We start from the raw sequence: 18389 nt of genomic DNA on the forward strand, positions 1-18389 counted from the left end.
AACAGGAGGTTCTGTGTCCTCACCTTATCATACCAGCAGCGCATACTGAGCTGGCCACACATGCAGTTGCTGGAGGAGCAGTCGTCTATACACACACAATACTGGAAGAGAAGAAAAGGAGTTAGCTCCACACCACTCACACAGAGGCAACAACTCCTGTGGCCAGGCCAGAGAGGAGACCACCAGCCTGCTGCTCCAGCATGTCAGACAGAAAGACAACCAAGCTTCACTGCTTCGGTGGCATTTGTACTCTGGTATTTATCTCTCTGTGTGATGAACATCAAAGGACCTGGGCTTGCAGACAAGGAACTCACACTGAGCCATCTCCATTTCTAAGGAGAGGATGTCCCCCCCTGTTACTAACCTTCCTCCATGGCTTATGAGCTGTATTCTACACTTGAGGACAAGGAAAGCTCTAAGAAGAGACCAGAGCTAGAAGATGATGCAATATGATGTCTCAGTGCTCCCCTGCTGCTTGCTTCTTCCCATCTGGGTGCTCCAGCTGGCTGCTTCCCCAGCACTCCCCAAACCAACGCAGTCCCACCACCAGCTGCTGCACAACAGGGCTTGGCAGTGCACTTTGGCCACCTCAGAGCTGTACCCAGAGGGGTCAGCCTCACCCTATGCTTCCCCCACGCTGCTTTCACAACCCTGTACTTCCAGTATGACCACGAAGACGCTGCAGTCAGTAGGAAGACAGCAAGGGGAACAACAACTCCCTAGCTCTCCAGACACAAAGAGAGTAAAAGGCTCAATGGGAGCCACATCAGCCAGCACCAGATGGCTGCTGCTGCACCATACAGCTGAGCAGAGGTGATCTCGAGTCTCAGCAAGGAAGAAAAGCAGATCCCTTCTCCCGGAGCAGGAGCTGGCGTTTGGGACGGCAGCATTAGGTGGAGCTTGGAGCAGCATTAGGGGCAGCCAGCGGCATCCTGAGCGCACAGGCTGCTCCGAGGCGCAGCGCACCGCGTGCAGGGAGCAGGGCAGGGCAGGCCGGCGGCACACCTGCAGGTGGGTGATGTTCCGGTCGATGTCCATCGGGGAGGTGACGCAGTTCTGCGACACGTACTTGTAGTTGGTGGGGCAGGGCTCGCTGTCCACCGAGTTGACGCAGGGGATGGGGATCCGCTCGTAGCCCCGGGCGATGTCTCTGTCGGTGGCAGGAGGAGAATGTCACGGATGCACAGAACAGGTTGGCTTGCAAGGACCCTGAGGTCCAACCTCCCTGGCATTGGCTGCGCTACATCAGGCTGCTCAAGGCCTCATCCAGCCTGGCCTTGAACACCTCCAGGCAGGGGGCTGCCACAACCTCCCTGGGCAACCTGTGCCAGAGTCTCCCCACCCTCACTGGAAACAGTGTCTTCCTCATCTCCAGTCTAAATCTTCCCTCCTCCATCTCAAACCCATTCCCTCCCATCCTACCACTACAAGCCCTTCTAGAAGTCCCTCTCCAGCTTCCCTGTAGCCCCTTCAGGTACCGGAAGGCCACAGGAAGGTCTTGCTTGGAGCTTTCTCTTCTCCAGGCTGAACAGAAGAAAAGCTCCCCCCCCAATCCTGGGGCAGCATTATTGTCTGATCACTGAGCACTCAAAGCTTGAAAGCAGCTCAGGCTAACAGAGAGTTCATTTTTTATCACCCTGTCTTCCAGATTGCTCTTTGTGCTTGCAAACATTTCCACTAGGAGGATGAATTTACAAACCACAGTCTGAATCAGCATGTTCTGAGCTCTTGCTAATCTCAAACTGCCCTTCACACCAGTTATAAAAGCTAAGCATGCCCTGGCAGTCCTTTCCTAAACCAGGCCCCCAGCCTCCCCGGTGCAAAGGCTCTAAATCCATGACCCACAAAAGCACAGCCAGGTATCCTCACCTGCTCACCACCTTGTCTATCTGGGGAGGCTTCTCAGTAGATGATTCTTTTAGAGTCTTGTTCATCTGTAGGGCCACCCAGACCTGAGAGTTAAGGCTGGAGCACTGGAGTGGAGTCTCACCCTCCTTGTTCTTTAAAGTGACATCCGAGCCACGGGAAAGAAAGAGACTGCAAAACAGCAAGAGAGGATCAGCACCCCCAGAAAGGAACCACACAAGGGGAAAACGAGCTGAATCACATCCTCCAGCCAGCCCCTAAGGGACAAGGAAGAATCTGTGGTAGTGAATAATCACCTGAGGTTTCTTTATTAAGCATGGTTCAGTGAATCCTTCTAGGTGAAGGCGCTGGCAGAAGCCACAGACTGGAGCTCTAGGCGCTCGTGAGAGCTCTGGGCAAACCTCGCCTTGCTTCAGGCATGCCAGGTACCCTGCTGGTACCAGCCTAGCTTCAGGCAGGCTTCAAACTCTCTGGCAGGGAAAGACACGGGGTGGGAAAGGTAGGGCGGAAGCGGAAGGGTCCCACAGGAATCTGGGATTGGACTTGGCCCTTGTTTATACTCACCAGCTTTTGGTGAGTGCACATGATGGCTTTATTCAGAGCAGGCAAGGAGCAAAGCCCTGTTACCATATTAAGCCACGCTAGTTGTGGGGAAAAAACAAAAAGCTTTAATGAAGGATGCCTGATGCCTTTCTGGTGGGAAGCCCAGGCTGAGCAAGGCCCTTTGACCCTCTGGCCAAGGCTCCAGGACAGCTCCATGCTTTCTCATCTCTTGTTCAGCAGGAGTATTTCAGACCCACTGCCCAGAGGAGCAGGCCAGTGGAGAAACATGCCCTCCATCCCCTTTTTGGTTTGTGCTTAGATGCCAAAGGCATTTCAAAAGGACCTCCTGAGCTTGCCAGGAGCAGCTGGGTGGAAAGGAGCGAGGAGGGGAAGGGAGAGAAGCAGCGGGGCTGGAGCTGTACTCACACGACGCACTCGTAGCGGTTCTCCCTGGCTGCAATGTGCAGGGGTGAGTCCCCGTGGATATTCACAGCGTGCAGATCACACTTAGCAGCCAGCAGGATCTCTGCTATGTCCACACAGCCAGAAAAAGCAGCCCAGTGCAAACAGATATTTTCCTCCTGGAGGGCAAGGAAACAGAGCAGAGGCTGTTTAGTGCATTCAAACCCCATCCCTTTGGGAATTCGTCACCCTTAGCTCTACACCTGCAGCATGAAACACGTGGCTTGCAGTCTCCTTCTCTGTGGAGGATCATGGAATGGTTTGGGTGGGAAAGGACCTTTCCAGGTCAGCAGGGACATCTGCAACTAGGGCAAGCTGCTTAGAGCTCCAAATAACCTGACCTGGGATGGTTCAGCTACCACCTCTCTGGGAAACTCCCTTCTCTGCAGTCTAAACCTCCCTTTTTTAAGTTCCAAACCATCATCCCTTGTCCGTCACAGCAGGCCCTGCTCAAAGGCCTGTCCCCAGCCTTATACTCCATCCCTTTAAGCAGGTCTCCCCAGAACCTCCTCCAGGCTGAACTCTCTCAGCCTGGCCTCACAGCAGAGGGCTTCCAGCCTGTCCATCATTGCTATGGCCCTCTCCAACAGATCCACTGCTCTTTCTGGCCAGGGCTGCCAGGACAGGCAGGAAATTCTCTGTGCAGACACACAGAGAGTTCCCCCTCCGGCCATCTCTGTGCACCAAAGAGGAGGAGGCTGCACACAGAGAGGTCTCCATCACCTGCCTTACACACACAGGCAAATCATCTGTCCCTGAGCCACAGAACAATCTGGAACCATCCACAAAGAGAGGTGGCAGACATGAACATGCTGGAGAAGCCTCAAAGCTGTGCTTCCCCAGCCCAGCCAGACAGGAAAGCAGCGGCTCGTCTGCCAGCGCTGCAGAGAGCAGAGCAGAAGCTACAGGGTCTGTGAAGGTGCTAGAAAATGAACCAGGAGCCACGGGGAAAGCAATCAATCCCACTTGAGGCTTCTCTTAAATACTGTATGTGCTCATCCCTCAGCAGCAGCACTCGAAATAGCTGAACACTCATCTTTTGGAAGGAGATATTTTAAGCCCTGCTACTCTGTTTGCTGTTACAGTGCAATTTGCAGCAGCACACGGCGAACCCTTCCCCACGACAAGCTCTGAAGACACCCATTACAGCAGCAGGGACAGGCATCAGCTTACTTGGCTACCTTTCCCCCCCCCCCCCCCCCTTCATTTTTATTTTAAAGCAAAAATAAAGCACAGCTTTAGTCATTGCAACCTCACTTAGATCCTCTCTGAAACAGGGAGGCTACTGACACACCCCAGGGAGCGGGGAGGCCTTTTTACTCTACAGCTTCTGCCTCTCGTTATAGAGTCACAGAATAGTTTGGGTTGGAAGGGACCCTTAGAGATCCTCTAGTTCCAACCCTCCTGCAGCCAGCAGGGACATCCACAACTACAGCAGGTTGCTCAGAGCCCCAGACAACCTCACCTAGAATGGTCCCAGGGATGGAGCATCTCCCACCTCTCTGGGGAACCTGGGCCAGGCTCTCACCACCCTCAGTGTCAAACATTTCTTCCTTCTCTCCACTCTGAATCTCCCTCTTTCAGTTCAAACCATCACCCTTTGTCCTGTCACAAGAGGCTATGCTCAAAGCCTGTCCCCAGCTTTCTGCTCAGCCCTCTAAGCACTGCAAGGCCACCAGAAGGTCTCCCTGGAGCCTTCTCTTCTCCAGGCTGAACAAGCCCAACTCTCTCAGCCTGGCCTCACAGCAGAGGGCTTCCAGCCCTCCCATCACTGCTGTGGCAACATCTATAATAAAAACTCCTCATCCCATCACTCAATCTACAGAAAACAATTAATCCTGGTGATTGCACACCACATGCTGCTGCTCAGACAGGTTACAGACCTCCAGACTCCCTACTCTGCCTTGCATCAGCTCCTGCCTAACAGCAGCATAATTACAATCAGAAGCACTTCTCCTGCAGGATGATGTTTCCCAGCACAAGTGACATTGCATTTAATGACTGCAATCAGGAGTACCCCAGCACAGGTAAGGAAGGGTTATGTGATCCATAAATCTGCAGAGGATTATGTTCTTTCAAGTGACTTGTTGACTGAGCTGATTTGGGTTCCATCATTTAGTGACTGATCTTTTAACTGGTAGCCAAACAGCTTCTGTGACAGATCAAACGAGTCAGTGCTGTCCTGTCCCAGGCTCACAGATTGCACTGGCTTGGAAGGGACCCTCACAGGTCATCTTGTCCAACCCCCCTGAGCTCAGCAGAGGCATTTCCAACTAGATCAGGCCGCCCAGGGCTACATGAAGTTTGACTTTGAATGTCTCCAGGCATGGGGCCTCAAGCACCTCTCTGGGCAACCTGTTGCAGTATTTCACCATCCTCATCGTGAAGAACTTCCTTCTGATGGCCAAGCTAAATCTTCCCTGCTCCAGTTTCAAACCATTTTCCCTCATCCTATGCCCACAGGCCCTTCTGAACAGTCCCTCCCCAGCCTGCCTGTAGGTCCCCTGCAGACACTGAAATGCAGCTCTACGGTGTCCCTGCAGCCTTCTCTTCTCCAGGCTCAACAGCCCCAATTCTCTCAGCCTGTTCCCACAGCAGAGGTTCTCCAGCTCTCTGATCACCTTTGTGACCTCCTCTAGACCCACTCCATCAGGTCCATGTCTGAGAGACATTGTGTTGGGGGTCCCATAGCTGGACACAGCACTGCAGGTGAGGTCTCCCCAGAGCAGAGGGGCAGGATCCTCTCTCTCCATCTCTGGCCATGCTGCTTTTGATGCAGCCCAGGCTGTCATTGGCCCTCTGGGCTGCCAGTGCCCATTGCTGCCTCATGTCCAGCTTCTTGTGCACCAGCACCCCCAAGTCCTTTTCTGCAGGGCTGCTCTCAATCTCATCATCCCCCCAGCCTGGACTGATATCTAAGATTGCCCCAACCTAGGTGCAGGACCTTGTACTTTGCCTTATTGGACCTCAGGAGATTCTCCTCAGCCACCTCTGCAGCCTGCCCAGTTCCCTCTGGATGTGATCTGAAGGATGTGATCATCCTTCAGACTTTATCAAGAGCAGCTCTCAGCTTGGTATCATCTGCAGACTTGCTGAGGGTGCCCTCAATCTCAGTGTCTATAGCATCGAAGCAGAAAGGCTCTGAAGCAAGGCAACAATGCCAGAAGGCCTCTCTCCTGCCTTGAATTTTGGGCTTATTAGGAACAGTATCAGATCCAGACCTGCCTGGATACTATCTAAGCTACCAAAGATATAGGCTCCTACCAAACAGGGCTTTCAGACTAAGGACTGCAGCTCCTTGGGAAGAGCTGGGCCTTTTCTGAGCCCCATAAGACAATCTTGCCAACACCTACCCCTGCTAGCACCCAAGACACAAAATGAGACATTAAGGGAGATGGCCTTGGCCCATTGATCCAGCCCAGCCAGATTCCTGTGCAGAGCCTCCCTACTTCAAGCAGATCAACAACCCCACCATCCTTACAGACAGGAAGGAATAAATGAGAAACATGCTACTAAGTAAAAAAGAAGAGAAGCAGTGCTGATCTCATGAGCCTCCTGAAGAGAACCTGCTTAAAAAGGAGACAGCACCTCCCCTGGATCAGATCTGTTCCCTTGCAAGATCCCTGTGAAACCTGCTGCACAGTACTACATGCAGTGCTGCTGGGGGCAGGGAGCTCCCAGGGACTCACAGAGGACATCCCACTTGGGCAGGATTTACAGAGGTGAAGAGCAGGCCAAGAGCCAGCTCCAGCAGGCTGAGCTGCCAGCCTAGGCAGGCTCTGTCTGCACTGGTGACTACAGGCCTGCTATGCCAAGGACAAGCCAGACTTGCCATACTTGCTGGCTGAGTGTCTGCCCAGCTCTTCCCAAGGAGTTGCAGTCCTTAGTCTGAAAGCCCTGTTTGGTAGGAGCCTGTATCTTTGGTAGAAAACACCAGCACAAGCTTCTGCCCCTCAAAAGGCACACAGGAGCCTCCTAACCCATTCCCAGTGCATACTGGTCCATGGCCAATGCAGAGCTGGTAAGTCTGGACTCAAGGGGATCTGCCTGCTGCAGTGTCCAAGTGAAGCCAGATGAGCTAGAAGCAGTGGGGCACAGAGCTGACTACAGCCTGCAGCATTTGTACAGCATCCTGATGGGCTGTGTCAGAAGAGCTGGAGGAAAAGGACTTCTTGCCAGCCTCTTCCCAGAATGTGGGGGAAAATTCCCCCACCAGACACCTGGCCCTCACTGCCCCACACCATCCACATCATGGGACCCCTGCACCTCCCTGCACTGAGGCCAAAATCTGCCTCCTTGGGCTTGCTTGGGTTTTAAACAGAGACTGAGGTTCCCCCCTGGAAGGGGTTGGAGGAAGCCCCTCACATTGTCCCGGATGTTGATGTCTGAGCCCTTGGCAAGCAGCAGCTTCACCAGCTCGATGTGCTTGTACTCGGTGGCCCAGATCATCGGCGTCCAGCCTCCGTCGTCCTGAGGAGAGAAGGAAAGGGTCAGAGCCTCACAGCAGCACAGTCTCCTGCTGCTTCCCAAGCCTCAGAGCAGCCACAGACCCCTTCTCCTCCCCACACCTGTCTCAGATGTCTCTCTCCTGCAAGAGTGCTCAGGGATTAGCACAGGCTGCCCAGGGAGGTGGTAGAGTCCCCATCCCTGGAGGTGTTCAAGGGAAGTGTGGCCATGGCACTCCAGGGCATGGTTTGATGGCCAGGGTGCTGTTGGGTTGATGGGTGGACTGGATGATCTTGGAGAGCTTTTCCAACCAAAACAGTTCTATGATTCTGTGATCACTCTCCTTCAGTTTATGTTGCTGCAGGGAGAGGTCCCTCAGGGTCCTGTGGAGCCCAGAGTGACTCAAACCAACACCTCAGCAGGCTGGAGCTTATCTGCAGCTCAGCCTACTGGCAATGGCTCCAGGTTGTCCAAACACAGCTGACTGTCCAAAAGACACAACCAATATCCAACCAGTCTAGAAGCTCTTACAAAAGCTCCCTGAGAAGCTTGGGGCCTTCAGCCAGAATGAGGAACCCTGATGCAGCATTCCCTCACCCCTAGGGCAGCGGATAAGCTCTGTGATGGCAGGTGCTAGGCTTGACCTATCCCACAGCATGTCCTTGATAGAATCATAGAATGGTTTGGGTTGGAAGGGAGCTGTAAGTGCCATCTAGTCCAATCCCCTCAGCCAGCAGGGACATCTGCAACTAGAGAAGATTACTCAGAGTCCAGACAACCTGACCTGGGATGGCTCCAGGGATGAGGCATGTCCCACCTCTCTGGGAAACATGGGCCAGGGTCTCACCACCCTCTGTGTAAAAAACTTCCCTCCATCTCATCCAAATCTCCCTCTAAACTAACAAGTTTCAAACCATGCCCCCTTGGCCTGTCACAACAGGCCCTGCTCAAAAGTCTGTCCCCAGCTTTCTGCTTGGCCTCTTTAAGCACTGCAAGGCCACCAGAAGGGCTCCCTGGAGCCTTCTCCAGGCTGACCAACCCCAACTCTCTCAGCCTGGCCTCCCAGCAGAGGGCTTCCAGCCCTGCCAGCACTGCTGTGGCCTCCTCTGGCCCTGCTCCAACAGGTCCCTGGCTGTGCTGTGCTGAGGACTCCAGAGCTGCCCCAGCACTGGGGGTGTGTGTCTGTCTCAGCAGAGTTGAGCAGAGGGGCAGAATTTCTTCCCTCCACCTGCTGCCCATGCTGCTGGGGATACTCCCACCTCCTGCCCTGCTAGGATGAGCACAGTTGAGCAACAGGCTCTACCTGCAAATTCAGGGTCAAGGAGAAACTGCAAATCAATGCACAGGGAAAGAAAGGATCCATGAGGTCAGTGGAGGGGATCACCATCTCTGGCACACCAGGATGCCCATGGCACGTCACCCTATAGTTTTTCAGGTGCCCCCCAGCAGCAGGACTGTAGCTGAGTAGCTGCTGTGCAGACTGAGCTCCCTGACCTGAGAAAAGCAGCTTCTGCCCCTTGCAGAAAGGCCTCACCTGGCAGTTGATGTCCATCTTCCCATTGGAGAGGAGGTACTGAACAACGTCGTAGTGCCCCTTCTTGGCAGCCAGGTGCAGACAAGTGGAGCCCTCCACATCCTGGGCACAAGCACAGAACAAGCACTCAGAGGATATCTCTTGCCAGTGTTTCCCATGTCCCTGTGCCACTGGTAGCACTTAGGAACACCAGAGATGTTCACAGAGGGAGCAGAGGACCCCAAAAGCCCCCTGCCCACTGCCAGGGGGGAAGGGAGCAGCATCAACCACCACCAACACTGAGCTGAGGGAGCTTCACACAAAGCTCAGAGGAGCTGCAACTTGTGTGGAGTAGGAAGCTGAGAGTGTAAAGGTGATGGGAAGAGACACCTCTGCAAACCTAGGGAGAGTACCAGCCCCAAACCCTGGCAGATGCTCCCCTTGCCCAGCAGACCCTCTCCAACTCCTCTCCATGTACTGGAAAGCCAAGGGGAGGCAGGAATCCCTTACAGAGGCAGAACTTGCACTTCAATCAGAAAAGCAGCCTGGTCTCAACCTGAAATGCTCCATTTATGCAGGGTTTGTGCTCTCTTTCAGTGGCACAAGGCCTCATCCCAGCACCTGGCAGCAGGGCAAGGGTGTTCTGCACAGGGGCTGGGAGCTTCCCAAAAGACCAAGCCCCCCTTGTGCCTGCAGGCATCTGGCTGAGATGAGAGTTAAAAACAACCATCAAGGGTGAAAATGCCTTTGGGAGCTGAGAAGCCCAGGTCTGGCGGAGATGGACAGGCTGTGAGTCATGACGGAGGTACTCCCACACTGACACCAAAGATCTCAGCGGCTGGAGCCTGATTTTTATCAGGCCTTTATATCCCAAGAGCTTAGCAAATGGCAAGGCCCAGAGACCAGGAAATGAGGGGAAGGAAATGAAGGACTGAAACCCAAAATGACTCCTTCCAGCCAAGCCTTTGGAAGCAGCATCAGAGGCAAAAGCTTTCGGATGGAGCTGAGCAGAGAACGTGGCACAGGGCTAGGGAGCAACTCTCCAAGTAACCAACCATGGGACACCTGGGGTCAGAGTTTACACCCCATGGGCTTCTTGGGGTACAGAAGAGGTTTCTACACCCCCATAAGTGCCTGTCACATCTGACTAACACCACAGATTTCCCCTTGGATGAGCATGAACTAAGGGCAGCCTGCAGAGAGCAGGGGGATTGTAACAGGAAGTTTCTTCAGGTTTTGAGTGGGGCTTTTACCTCCTGTTACCAGGATCAACAGCTCTGCCCTGGGCTCTGAGAAGCCCCCACCACTGTCTTCAGTATTCCTCTGCCCCAGCAGTCCTGCAGGACTGGGCTGAGCAGGTTCAGCTCACACCCACAGCAGTTAAGGGCTGCTACATCTCACCCAAGTGGCTGGAGCCGATTCTAAACTGCAAGGTTGCTGCTTTCAAAGAGATGACTAATTTGGTGCAAGAAACTAATTAACATAATAAACTAGTCTAGACTTCAGACGTGATCTCAGGCTTCTCATTTGCTTTTGCAAGCTCAGGATGTTTCCCTTTACCTTTAGGAGCAATAAACCCTCTTTGTTCTCTTCATCAGGTGAGAGATGTCTGGATGGCTTCAAGGCACTTGGGACATCAGCCAGCATGAGCCCACACCTTTCTGTTCTTTCTCCCTTCCCAGCCCACAAACAGGCTCCCAAAGATCCATTTAAGGCTCGGGGTGCACTTGACACCTTGTGCAATCCTCCTGGCCCAGCCCAGCTCCTTTGGACAAGAGCATCCTCGCCCTGCCGCGCTCCCCGGCGATGGCAGAGGAGAGCGCCAGCAGCGGCAGCAGGTCCTGACAATGAGAAGTTCACACGGGGAGGGTTCCTGTGCTCCAAATAGCATCTGATTTATGGGGCTAATAAACAGGCTGTATATTTTCCAAGCCTGCAAAGGAACCAGAGCATGCTAAAGGCAAGCAGACAGCTGCATTTGATTGTGTTTGTTTAAATTAAAGGGTAGCCTTTCAAGATGGGAGCCGATTTTGACCGCTGCAGCGTGACTGCAAGAAACCACACATCAGTCCTTTGGACAGCAAAACTTCCTCTCTCATTTTGCTGGCTTGGCAAGCACCTAATAAAGCAGCCTGCTTTAAAATGTCACCCCAAAATTCTCATTATTGGAGTCCATAGAGAAGAAAACTGTGAAATCAAACTCCCTAGAATGGACTCGTGCCACTGGTACTTAGCGGTTCCATATGAACTCCAACACCAACCCCCCCACACCTCCACACACACACATCTGGTGCCACAAACTGCTGTAGCAAGTGACAGCACTTGCCCCACACTGCTCACAGCCAGGACACTGCACCATTAAAATGACACTGCCAACAACCACAGCCTTGCCAAGCTTCATGCCCGAGACAAGCAAGTCCGTTGCCCCTCTGCCCCTGCACTTCCAGCCAAGACATAAACCTGTCAGGAAAGAAAGGCTGAGGAGTGATTTCTCCAGGAGAAAGAGGGAAGGAATGAACTGGTACCTTAGGATCTACCAGTGCTCCAGCCTTGATAAGGTATTTCACAGTTTCCAGGTGGTTGTTTTCTGCTGCTTCCATCAGTGGAGTCCTCTGGTCTTCAGAGCAGCTGTCTATGTTAGCACCAGCCTGTTCAGAGGCCAAAAGCAATACAAGGACAGTTACTACTATTCCTGCCTAGCAGAGGAAGGGTGCAGGAGTTGGGATTCAGTAGTAACTTTGGAGCTTTTTTCCCTGAATTTCAGCCTTATTAAAGCAGGGGGGAAAAAAACCCAAACACACAAACCCAAGAAAGAAGGCAGACCAGCTTCAACTGTCCTGGAAGGCAGCAGCACTGCCTGCCCTCCCTGCTGCCTTCCACAGCCAGTAACCAGAGCACAAGGAAACCAACAGCTGGCATTGCATAACTCTTGTGATTACAGCATCTCAGAATTGTCAGGCTTGGAAGGGACCTCAAGGCTCAGCCAGTTCCAACCCCTCTGCCATGGCCAGGGACACCTCATACTACAGCAGGTTGCTCACAGCCAAATCCAGCCTGGCCCTCAAAACCTCCAGGGATGAGGCTGCCACCACCTCCCTGGGCAACCTGTGCCAGTGTTTCACCACCCTCCTGGGGAACAACTTCTTCCTAACATCCAGTCTCAATCTCCCCATTTCTAGTTTTGTTCCATCCCCCCCAGTCCTATCACTCCCTGACACTCTCAAAAGTCCCTCTCAAGCTTTCCTTTAGCCCCCTTCAGATACTGGAAGGCCACAAGAAGGTCTTCTTGGAGCCTTCTCCTCTCCAGACTGAATAAACCAAACCCCCTCAGACTGTTTCCATAGCAGAGGTGCTCCAGCCCTCTGATAATTATTGATGGATTTTGTACTGCTACTTTCTAGATACTCTCTGTGTAACAAATCAGAGAAATCAACCTCCAGCTTTTCCCAGCACTGTAACATTTTTGTCCTTTGCACTCATATCATTTTGGAGCAGGTTCAATGAGAACATCCCTATGTCTTTGACCATCTTCCCTCACTTAGAACCCAAACCTCTGACCAACAACCCAAACTTGCATCTTTTCTCCTTTTCACACATGGGACACTTACAGCAGAGATGAAAATCCTGCTGGAGTCCCTTTGGTTTTGACAGAAGGCAAGGCAGGGACTGCTGGCTTCCAGGCTCTTTGTTACAAAGAGCAGCAGCTTGCAGATAACCTGCAGTCTGCCAGCAGTCAGCCCATGCTTGCACATCTGGCAGTGCTGGCTCTGCTCAGGCAGATAGCTTCCCACATGCTTCACAGTGCCCTACATGGAAGCTTCACCTGCTCATTGCCCACTCAGTGAAGCCTGCTTGGAGAATAGGCTAGAAAGGCAGCTCCAGTCATGACCTCCTAGATCTGATTTTACTCTCCACCACTCCCCACTTAGCAAACCCTCAGAAGGAGGAGGTTCAGTGCCAATTTCCAAAGTGTGCTTCAGCCATGTGGGGCAGGAGACCAAAAGCCACAGAAAATTGCTTGTAGACTGTAAGTGCAGACAGACCTGAATCAGCATATGGCAGATGTCCACATGGCCAGACTCAGCAGCAGCATGCAGAGGAGTTCTCTTATTCTGATTCTCCATTTTAAAATTAGGGTCAATTCCATCCACTGCAAAACAAGAGCAGAAATGCTTTCAAGCATCATTCAGAGACTGAAGTGTAACAGAAGAAGCAGGTCTCAACTGAAAGCTTTTAAGAGAGGGGTTCCCAGCCCTTTCCCAGCCCTTCTCACGACCCACCACACATTCAAGCCAGAAAGCTCTCAGGGTAGTCCCCTGGACATTCAATATGCAACAGCCCTCAAACCAAGAGCTTTAGTAACACCATGGAGTTGAATATCCTTAAGGCATTACGGTTTCTACACAAGCCATCTCCCTCAGATCCACAGTCCACCACCTCTCAGGGCAATCAAACCACAACCACCACCCAAGGATGAAAGGGAATAAGCTGCTGCTTCGCTTCCAGCAGCACAGAGGTTGGAAACAAGAAGTCAGCACTACCTGGCCTTTTGTCTCCCCACTAGGAACTGCCACTAAGATTAGTGATCCTCTTTGCAGGCCTGCAAACTCAAAGCTACAAAGTAGATGGAGCTTCTCCAGCTACCAGATCTGGCCAGAGCCTCTCACAGCTGTGCACAGACTGACAGCAGATGATGACAGCCAGACAAAGATGTCTGGGCATGATAACAGGTTGCGTATGCTGAAGCCATAGTTAAGTATCAATGAATATCATTTCTGTGCTATTCAAGGCTGGAACAATGAAGCTAACACTTGCTAGAAGGAGGGAGGGGGGGTGGGGGAAAAAGGAAGAATCTGATAAATGACAAGAACAGAAAGCAGCCAAAAATGTACTGCAAAGTACTGGAAGGGAAAGGAAATGATGCCAAGGAAACATCCTGTCCTTCAAAGGAGGAGATTCCACAGGAATATTTGTTGCTTCAAACAAACTCAAGAGCTCAGAGTCAGCTGGTGACAGCAAACTACGTGCCCCCAACACAAATCCTGCGTATGGAGGGGCTCTTCCTTTCTGCTGTCTTGCTGACAGGTCTCTGCTTAAGCTGACTCCCATCTTTTGACCTCTCCACTAATACCTAACTGCATGGAGAGGAAAGGTTCTGTTTGACTGGAAGAATCACACCTGGGGATACAAACACCTTTCTCTGGATAAAGGCATTCCCAAATGCAGCAACAAGCTGGGAGCAGGTTCACACTTCAGAGAAAGATGAGTCCCCTCCCAGTGACACATCACTTGTGGCAGTGGCTTTCTCCTCCAGCTCCACTCACACGGGGCAGTGGGGAGTATGACGTGCGGCCGTGCTGGGAACTGGACTCTGGCAGCTGCCAGGCAGGAGCTGGGAGTGCTGCCAGACACACAATGTCCTGGGAAGGAGCCACCTACCCAACATCAGCAGGACCTTTTGCAGCTCTCCTTGCCTTGCAGAGAAGTACAACTGCTTTGGATGGAACCGTAACTTCTTGGGTCTGCAGGTTGAAAGGAAAAGGGCAACAATTAACGCTCCTGGAAGAACACTTCCAGCATTTGAACCCACCCCACTGCTACCCCACAGGCATGGCAAAGTCTGCACCGGTGGCACAGCTCCAGAGTGCCAGCAAAACACAAGAACAGGGGCTGGAAGGAAGTCTTAGAATGTATCACAGAATGGTTTGGGTTGGAAGGGACTTTTCAGGTCATCGAGCCCAACACCCTTGCAGTCAGCACTGGAACAGGCAGCCCAAGGAGGTGGTAGAGTCACCATTCCTGGAGGTGTTCAAGAAACCTGCAGACTTTGGGCCATGGCTTAATGGCCATGGTGGTGTCAGATCAAGGGCTGGACTCAATCTTAGAGGTCTTTCCCAACCCAAATAATTCTATGATTCTGTAACAAGCCCTGCTAAAAACTCTGTCCCCATCTTTCTTAGCAGTCCCTTTAAGCATGGCAAGGCCATCAGAAGTCTCCATGGAGCCTTCTTTTCTCCAGGCTGAGTGACCCAAACTCTCTCAGCCTGGCTTCACAGTGGAGGGCTTCCACTGTGGCCTTCTCTGGCCCTGCTTCAACATTTCCATTTCCCTCCTGTGCTGAGGGCTCCAGAGTTGGACACAAGGCTTCCTGCTCCAGCCACAACCACCCTTGCTCTAGCGAGGGCTGTATCTATTCAGTGCACATCAACCAATTCTGGGTCTTGGGGCTGCCAACAGGAACTCCTTGAAGTTACAGCTGTGGCTGGAAGGCCAGTGAAAAACTAAATCCTCCAGAGAAATCAGTAAGACAGAGCACTGGAGGTGTTTGGGAAAAGCCTGGATGAGGCACTTGGTGCCATGGTTTAGCTGATCAGATGGTGTTGGGTGATAGGTTGGACTTGATGATCTTGAAGGTCTTTTCCAACCTGGTTAATGCACTGCTATGCTATGCTATTGCATCCCATTCTATTGCATCCCATTCTATTGCACCCCATTCCATAACTGCTCTCTTGAATGAGTTATCTGCTGGGAGTGACAGATGGCTGAAGTGAACAAGAGAGGTCTGAGTGAGGCCAAAATGCAGAGAAACTGAGTCTCAGTTTTCCTTCAGGTTAAGCAACTTTGGTGGAACTAGAGAGACCCAGTTGCCTTCTTCTTACTTTTCAGAGTCCAGGGCAATCAGGGCACTTTCCAGAGTTTCTTTAACGGGTCCCTGGCTCAGGCTAGTAGTAGGCTTTGGAAAAACTGAAGACCCAGCCATGTCAAACCCCTCAGCAGCTGAACTTTCTGGCTTGTCTTCCTCTGACAACCGAGTCCCAGTGCCACTGAAGAGAAAAAAAAGAGGAGAGAGAGCCAAAGCACAGCCATTAAAAATACACAACAGCCTGCATTGTGTGCCAAGGAGGCAATGGGAATGGATTTTGTATACAGTAAGTGACAACAAAACACAAACCAATATATTTTACAGCCTTTTTGGTAAGAACTTACCCCCAAAAGCTTTCCTATGACTATATTTTGATCTACTCTGTGCTACAGGAAACCCAGGAGAATGGGGCAAGTCACCAAAGCCACCAGAACATGATCAGATTGGAGAGGAAGTTGGAGCACTGTTGAGTGCAGGGATGGCTTGACCTGTGTTTTCCTCTGTGCTTTCATCCTTTTTGTACTTGTGCCCAATGGGTACAAGTCAGCAGCCACAGCCAGGTCCTGCATGAACTTCTCTGTCACTTAGCAGACCTAGCAACATCAACTCATTCCACTATTACTCCATTCCTACAAATAGAAGGAATGGTTTTAACTCCTGAACCCCTCTTACCTTCACAGCTTCTGCTCCAGCTCACCCTGTGGCTGCTGTGCTCTTCTCCAACAGACTGAGCCACACAAAACACACTTACAGATTCCTGCAGCTGAGTTTGGCTCAAAGAAGGAGCCCAGAGCAGGACCTCTGCCTCAGAGAAGGAGCCCAGAGCAGGACCTCTTCCTCAAAGCAAGTTCTCAAAGCAGGACCCCAAAGCAGGACCTCTGTCTCAGAGAAGGAGCCCAGAGCAGGACCTCTGTCTCAGAGAAGGAAGCCAGAGCAGGACCTCTGCTCAGAGAAGGAACCCAGGGCAGGATCTCTTCCTCAGAGCAGGACCCCAGAACAGGACCTCCTCCTCAGAGAAAGAACCCAGAGCAGGACCTTTGCCTCAGAGCAGGACCCCAGAGCAGGTCCTCTGTCTCAGAGCAGGACCCCAGAGCAGGTCCTCCTCCTCAGAGCAAGACCCCAGGGCAGGTCCTCCTCCTCAGAGCAGGACCCCAGAGCAGGTCCTCCTCCTCAGAGCAGGACCCCAGAGCAGGTCCTCCTCCTCAGAGCAGGACCCCAGAGCAGGTCCTCCTCCTCAGAGCAGGACCCCAGAGCAGGTCCTCCTCCTCAGAGCAGGACCCCAGAGCAGGTCCTCCTCCTCAGAGCAGGACCCCAGAGCAGGTCCTCCTCCTCAGAGCAGGACCCCAGAGCAGGTCCTCCTCCTCAGAGCAAGACCCCAGGGCAGGTCCTCCTCCTCAGAGCAGGACCCCAGAGCAGGTCCTCCTCCTCAGAGCAAGACCCCAGGGCACTTTCTCCACCAGGAGGAGCACAAAACGCAAAGCATGGTCTACCACGAGGCCTGAGATTACACCAAGCTCACCTCCCCTGCTCCCAAGCTCACCTCCCCGTGGTGGTGTCAGCCCTTCCCTCCACAGCTGCTGGTTTCTGCTGCTCGTAGGCCAGGGACACCGTCGAGGTCGTGTCTGCCTTCGCTATTGTCACCTCCTTCGCCTTGGAGGCCTCCTCCCCGCAGTGGGGGCAGTAGCTCATGTCGTTGACCTGGGAGGCACAGCTCTTGTGGAAACGGTGGGAGATGCTGCTCTCGGGCTGACACTCCATGAAAGTGCCCTAAAGAAACCACAGAGAAGCAGCTCACACCTCGGGCACCGGGTGCCTTCCCCCTTCCACCTGCTGCATCCGCAGAGCTCTCAAACACTTCACTCCTGGCCCTGGCGCTTCCCGTACAGTAAGCAAGCACTGCCACTTCTTGGAAGAGAACAAAAGCAAGGTCATGGGGAAAAAGCTCACTTGGTTAGAGACTGCAAAGCAAGTTGGGTTTGGTTGTGCTTGGGAAAGAGAAGTAAGGGAGGTCCAATTTCCAGCTCTTTCCTCTAAGGCTTGGAGTTCTTGCTTATGTTCCTAGAAGTGCCAGTGTACTGTAAGGATGCCTCAGAACTGGAAGAGAAAACTGCAGAGCTGCGTGCTGAGCCAGCATTGAACCAACAAAGCTGTGCACAAACCATTCCAGGAACCTGCACCAACACAACTAAACCAGCTGCTAAGCCCAATGGAACCCAAAGCCTGTGACTTCTCTGCTCAGAGCAGCCCCAGAATATGGCTGCTTCTCATTTCACACACTTGGGCAACCCTGCCTGAAATTGTTTTTCCCTTCCAGCAAAATTCTCCAGACTGGAATACCACAGAATTCACTGCCCTGTGGTATCAGCCCTGCTGTGCTCTGTGGTGCTAGGGAGGGATAAGCACAGGACAACACTCCCCGGTTCACCTCTGTGAACAGTGACACGTCACTGAGAGCTGCAGGAGCATGTAAGCAAAGGCTGGTCCAAACCCACTCTCCTCCAGAAGGCACAATCCTCCTGAGCAATCTGATTTCAGCAGGAGGAGGGCAGTGATGGTGCCCCTGGACCCAGCCCTGGTGAGGCCACACTTTGAGTGCTGGGTTCAATTCTGAGTGCCACAGGTTAACGAAGACATTGAGGTCCTGGAGGGTGTCCAAAGAGCAACGAGGCTGGGGAGAGGTTTGGAGGGCAGGTCACACAAGGAGCAACTGAGGGAGCTGGGGTTGTATAGTCTGGAGAAGAAGAGGCTGAGGGGAGGCCTCATTGCTCTCTGCAAGTCCCTGAAAGGAGGTGGGAGTGAGGCTGGTGTTGGTATCTTCTCCCAAGTCACTTGTGATAGGATGAGAGGAAATGAGTTTCAGTTGTGCCAGGGGAGGTTTAGGTTGGAGATTAGGAAGAATATCTTTGCTGCAAGAGT

General features: G+C 52.6%; 1 protein-coding gene across 7 annotated transcripts in view; it reads right to left on the reverse strand.

Moving 5' to 3' along the window:
* The window catches only part of EHMT1 (euchromatic histone lysine methyltransferase 1), a 62381-nt gene that overhangs the window by 16644 nt on the left and 27348 nt on the right, over positions 1 to 18389 (reverse strand). For all 7 annotated transcript variants that reach the window (XM_054174297.1, XM_054174296.1, XM_054174293.1 and 4 more), the window contains 11 exons: positions 17014 to 17240; positions 15490 to 15654; positions 14270 to 14352; positions 12874 to 12980; positions 11356 to 11478; positions 8852 to 8953; positions 7237 to 7341; positions 2836 to 2990; positions 1870 to 2037; positions 1006 to 1150; positions 24 to 101 (listed from right to left, as the gene is read on the reverse strand). In XM_054174297.1, the coding sequence (XP_054030272.1) occupies positions 24 to 101; positions 1006 to 1150; positions 1870 to 2037; positions 2836 to 2990; positions 7237 to 7341; positions 8852 to 8953; positions 11356 to 11478; positions 12874 to 12980; positions 14270 to 14352; positions 15490 to 15654; positions 17014 to 17240 (1458 nt within the window). The remainder of the gene's footprint in view (positions 1 to 23; positions 102 to 1005; positions 1151 to 1869; positions 2038 to 2835; positions 2991 to 7236; positions 7342 to 8851; positions 8954 to 11355; positions 11479 to 12873; positions 12981 to 14269; positions 14353 to 15489; positions 15655 to 17013; positions 17241 to 18389) is intronic.

Source organism: Dryobates pubescens, chromosome 29 (genome assembly GCF_014839835.1).
Source record: "Dryobates pubescens isolate bDryPub1 chromosome 29, bDryPub1.pri, whole genome shotgun sequence".
NCBI classification, from domain to species: domain Eukaryota; kingdom Metazoa; phylum Chordata; class Aves; order Piciformes; family Picidae; genus Dryobates; species Dryobates pubescens.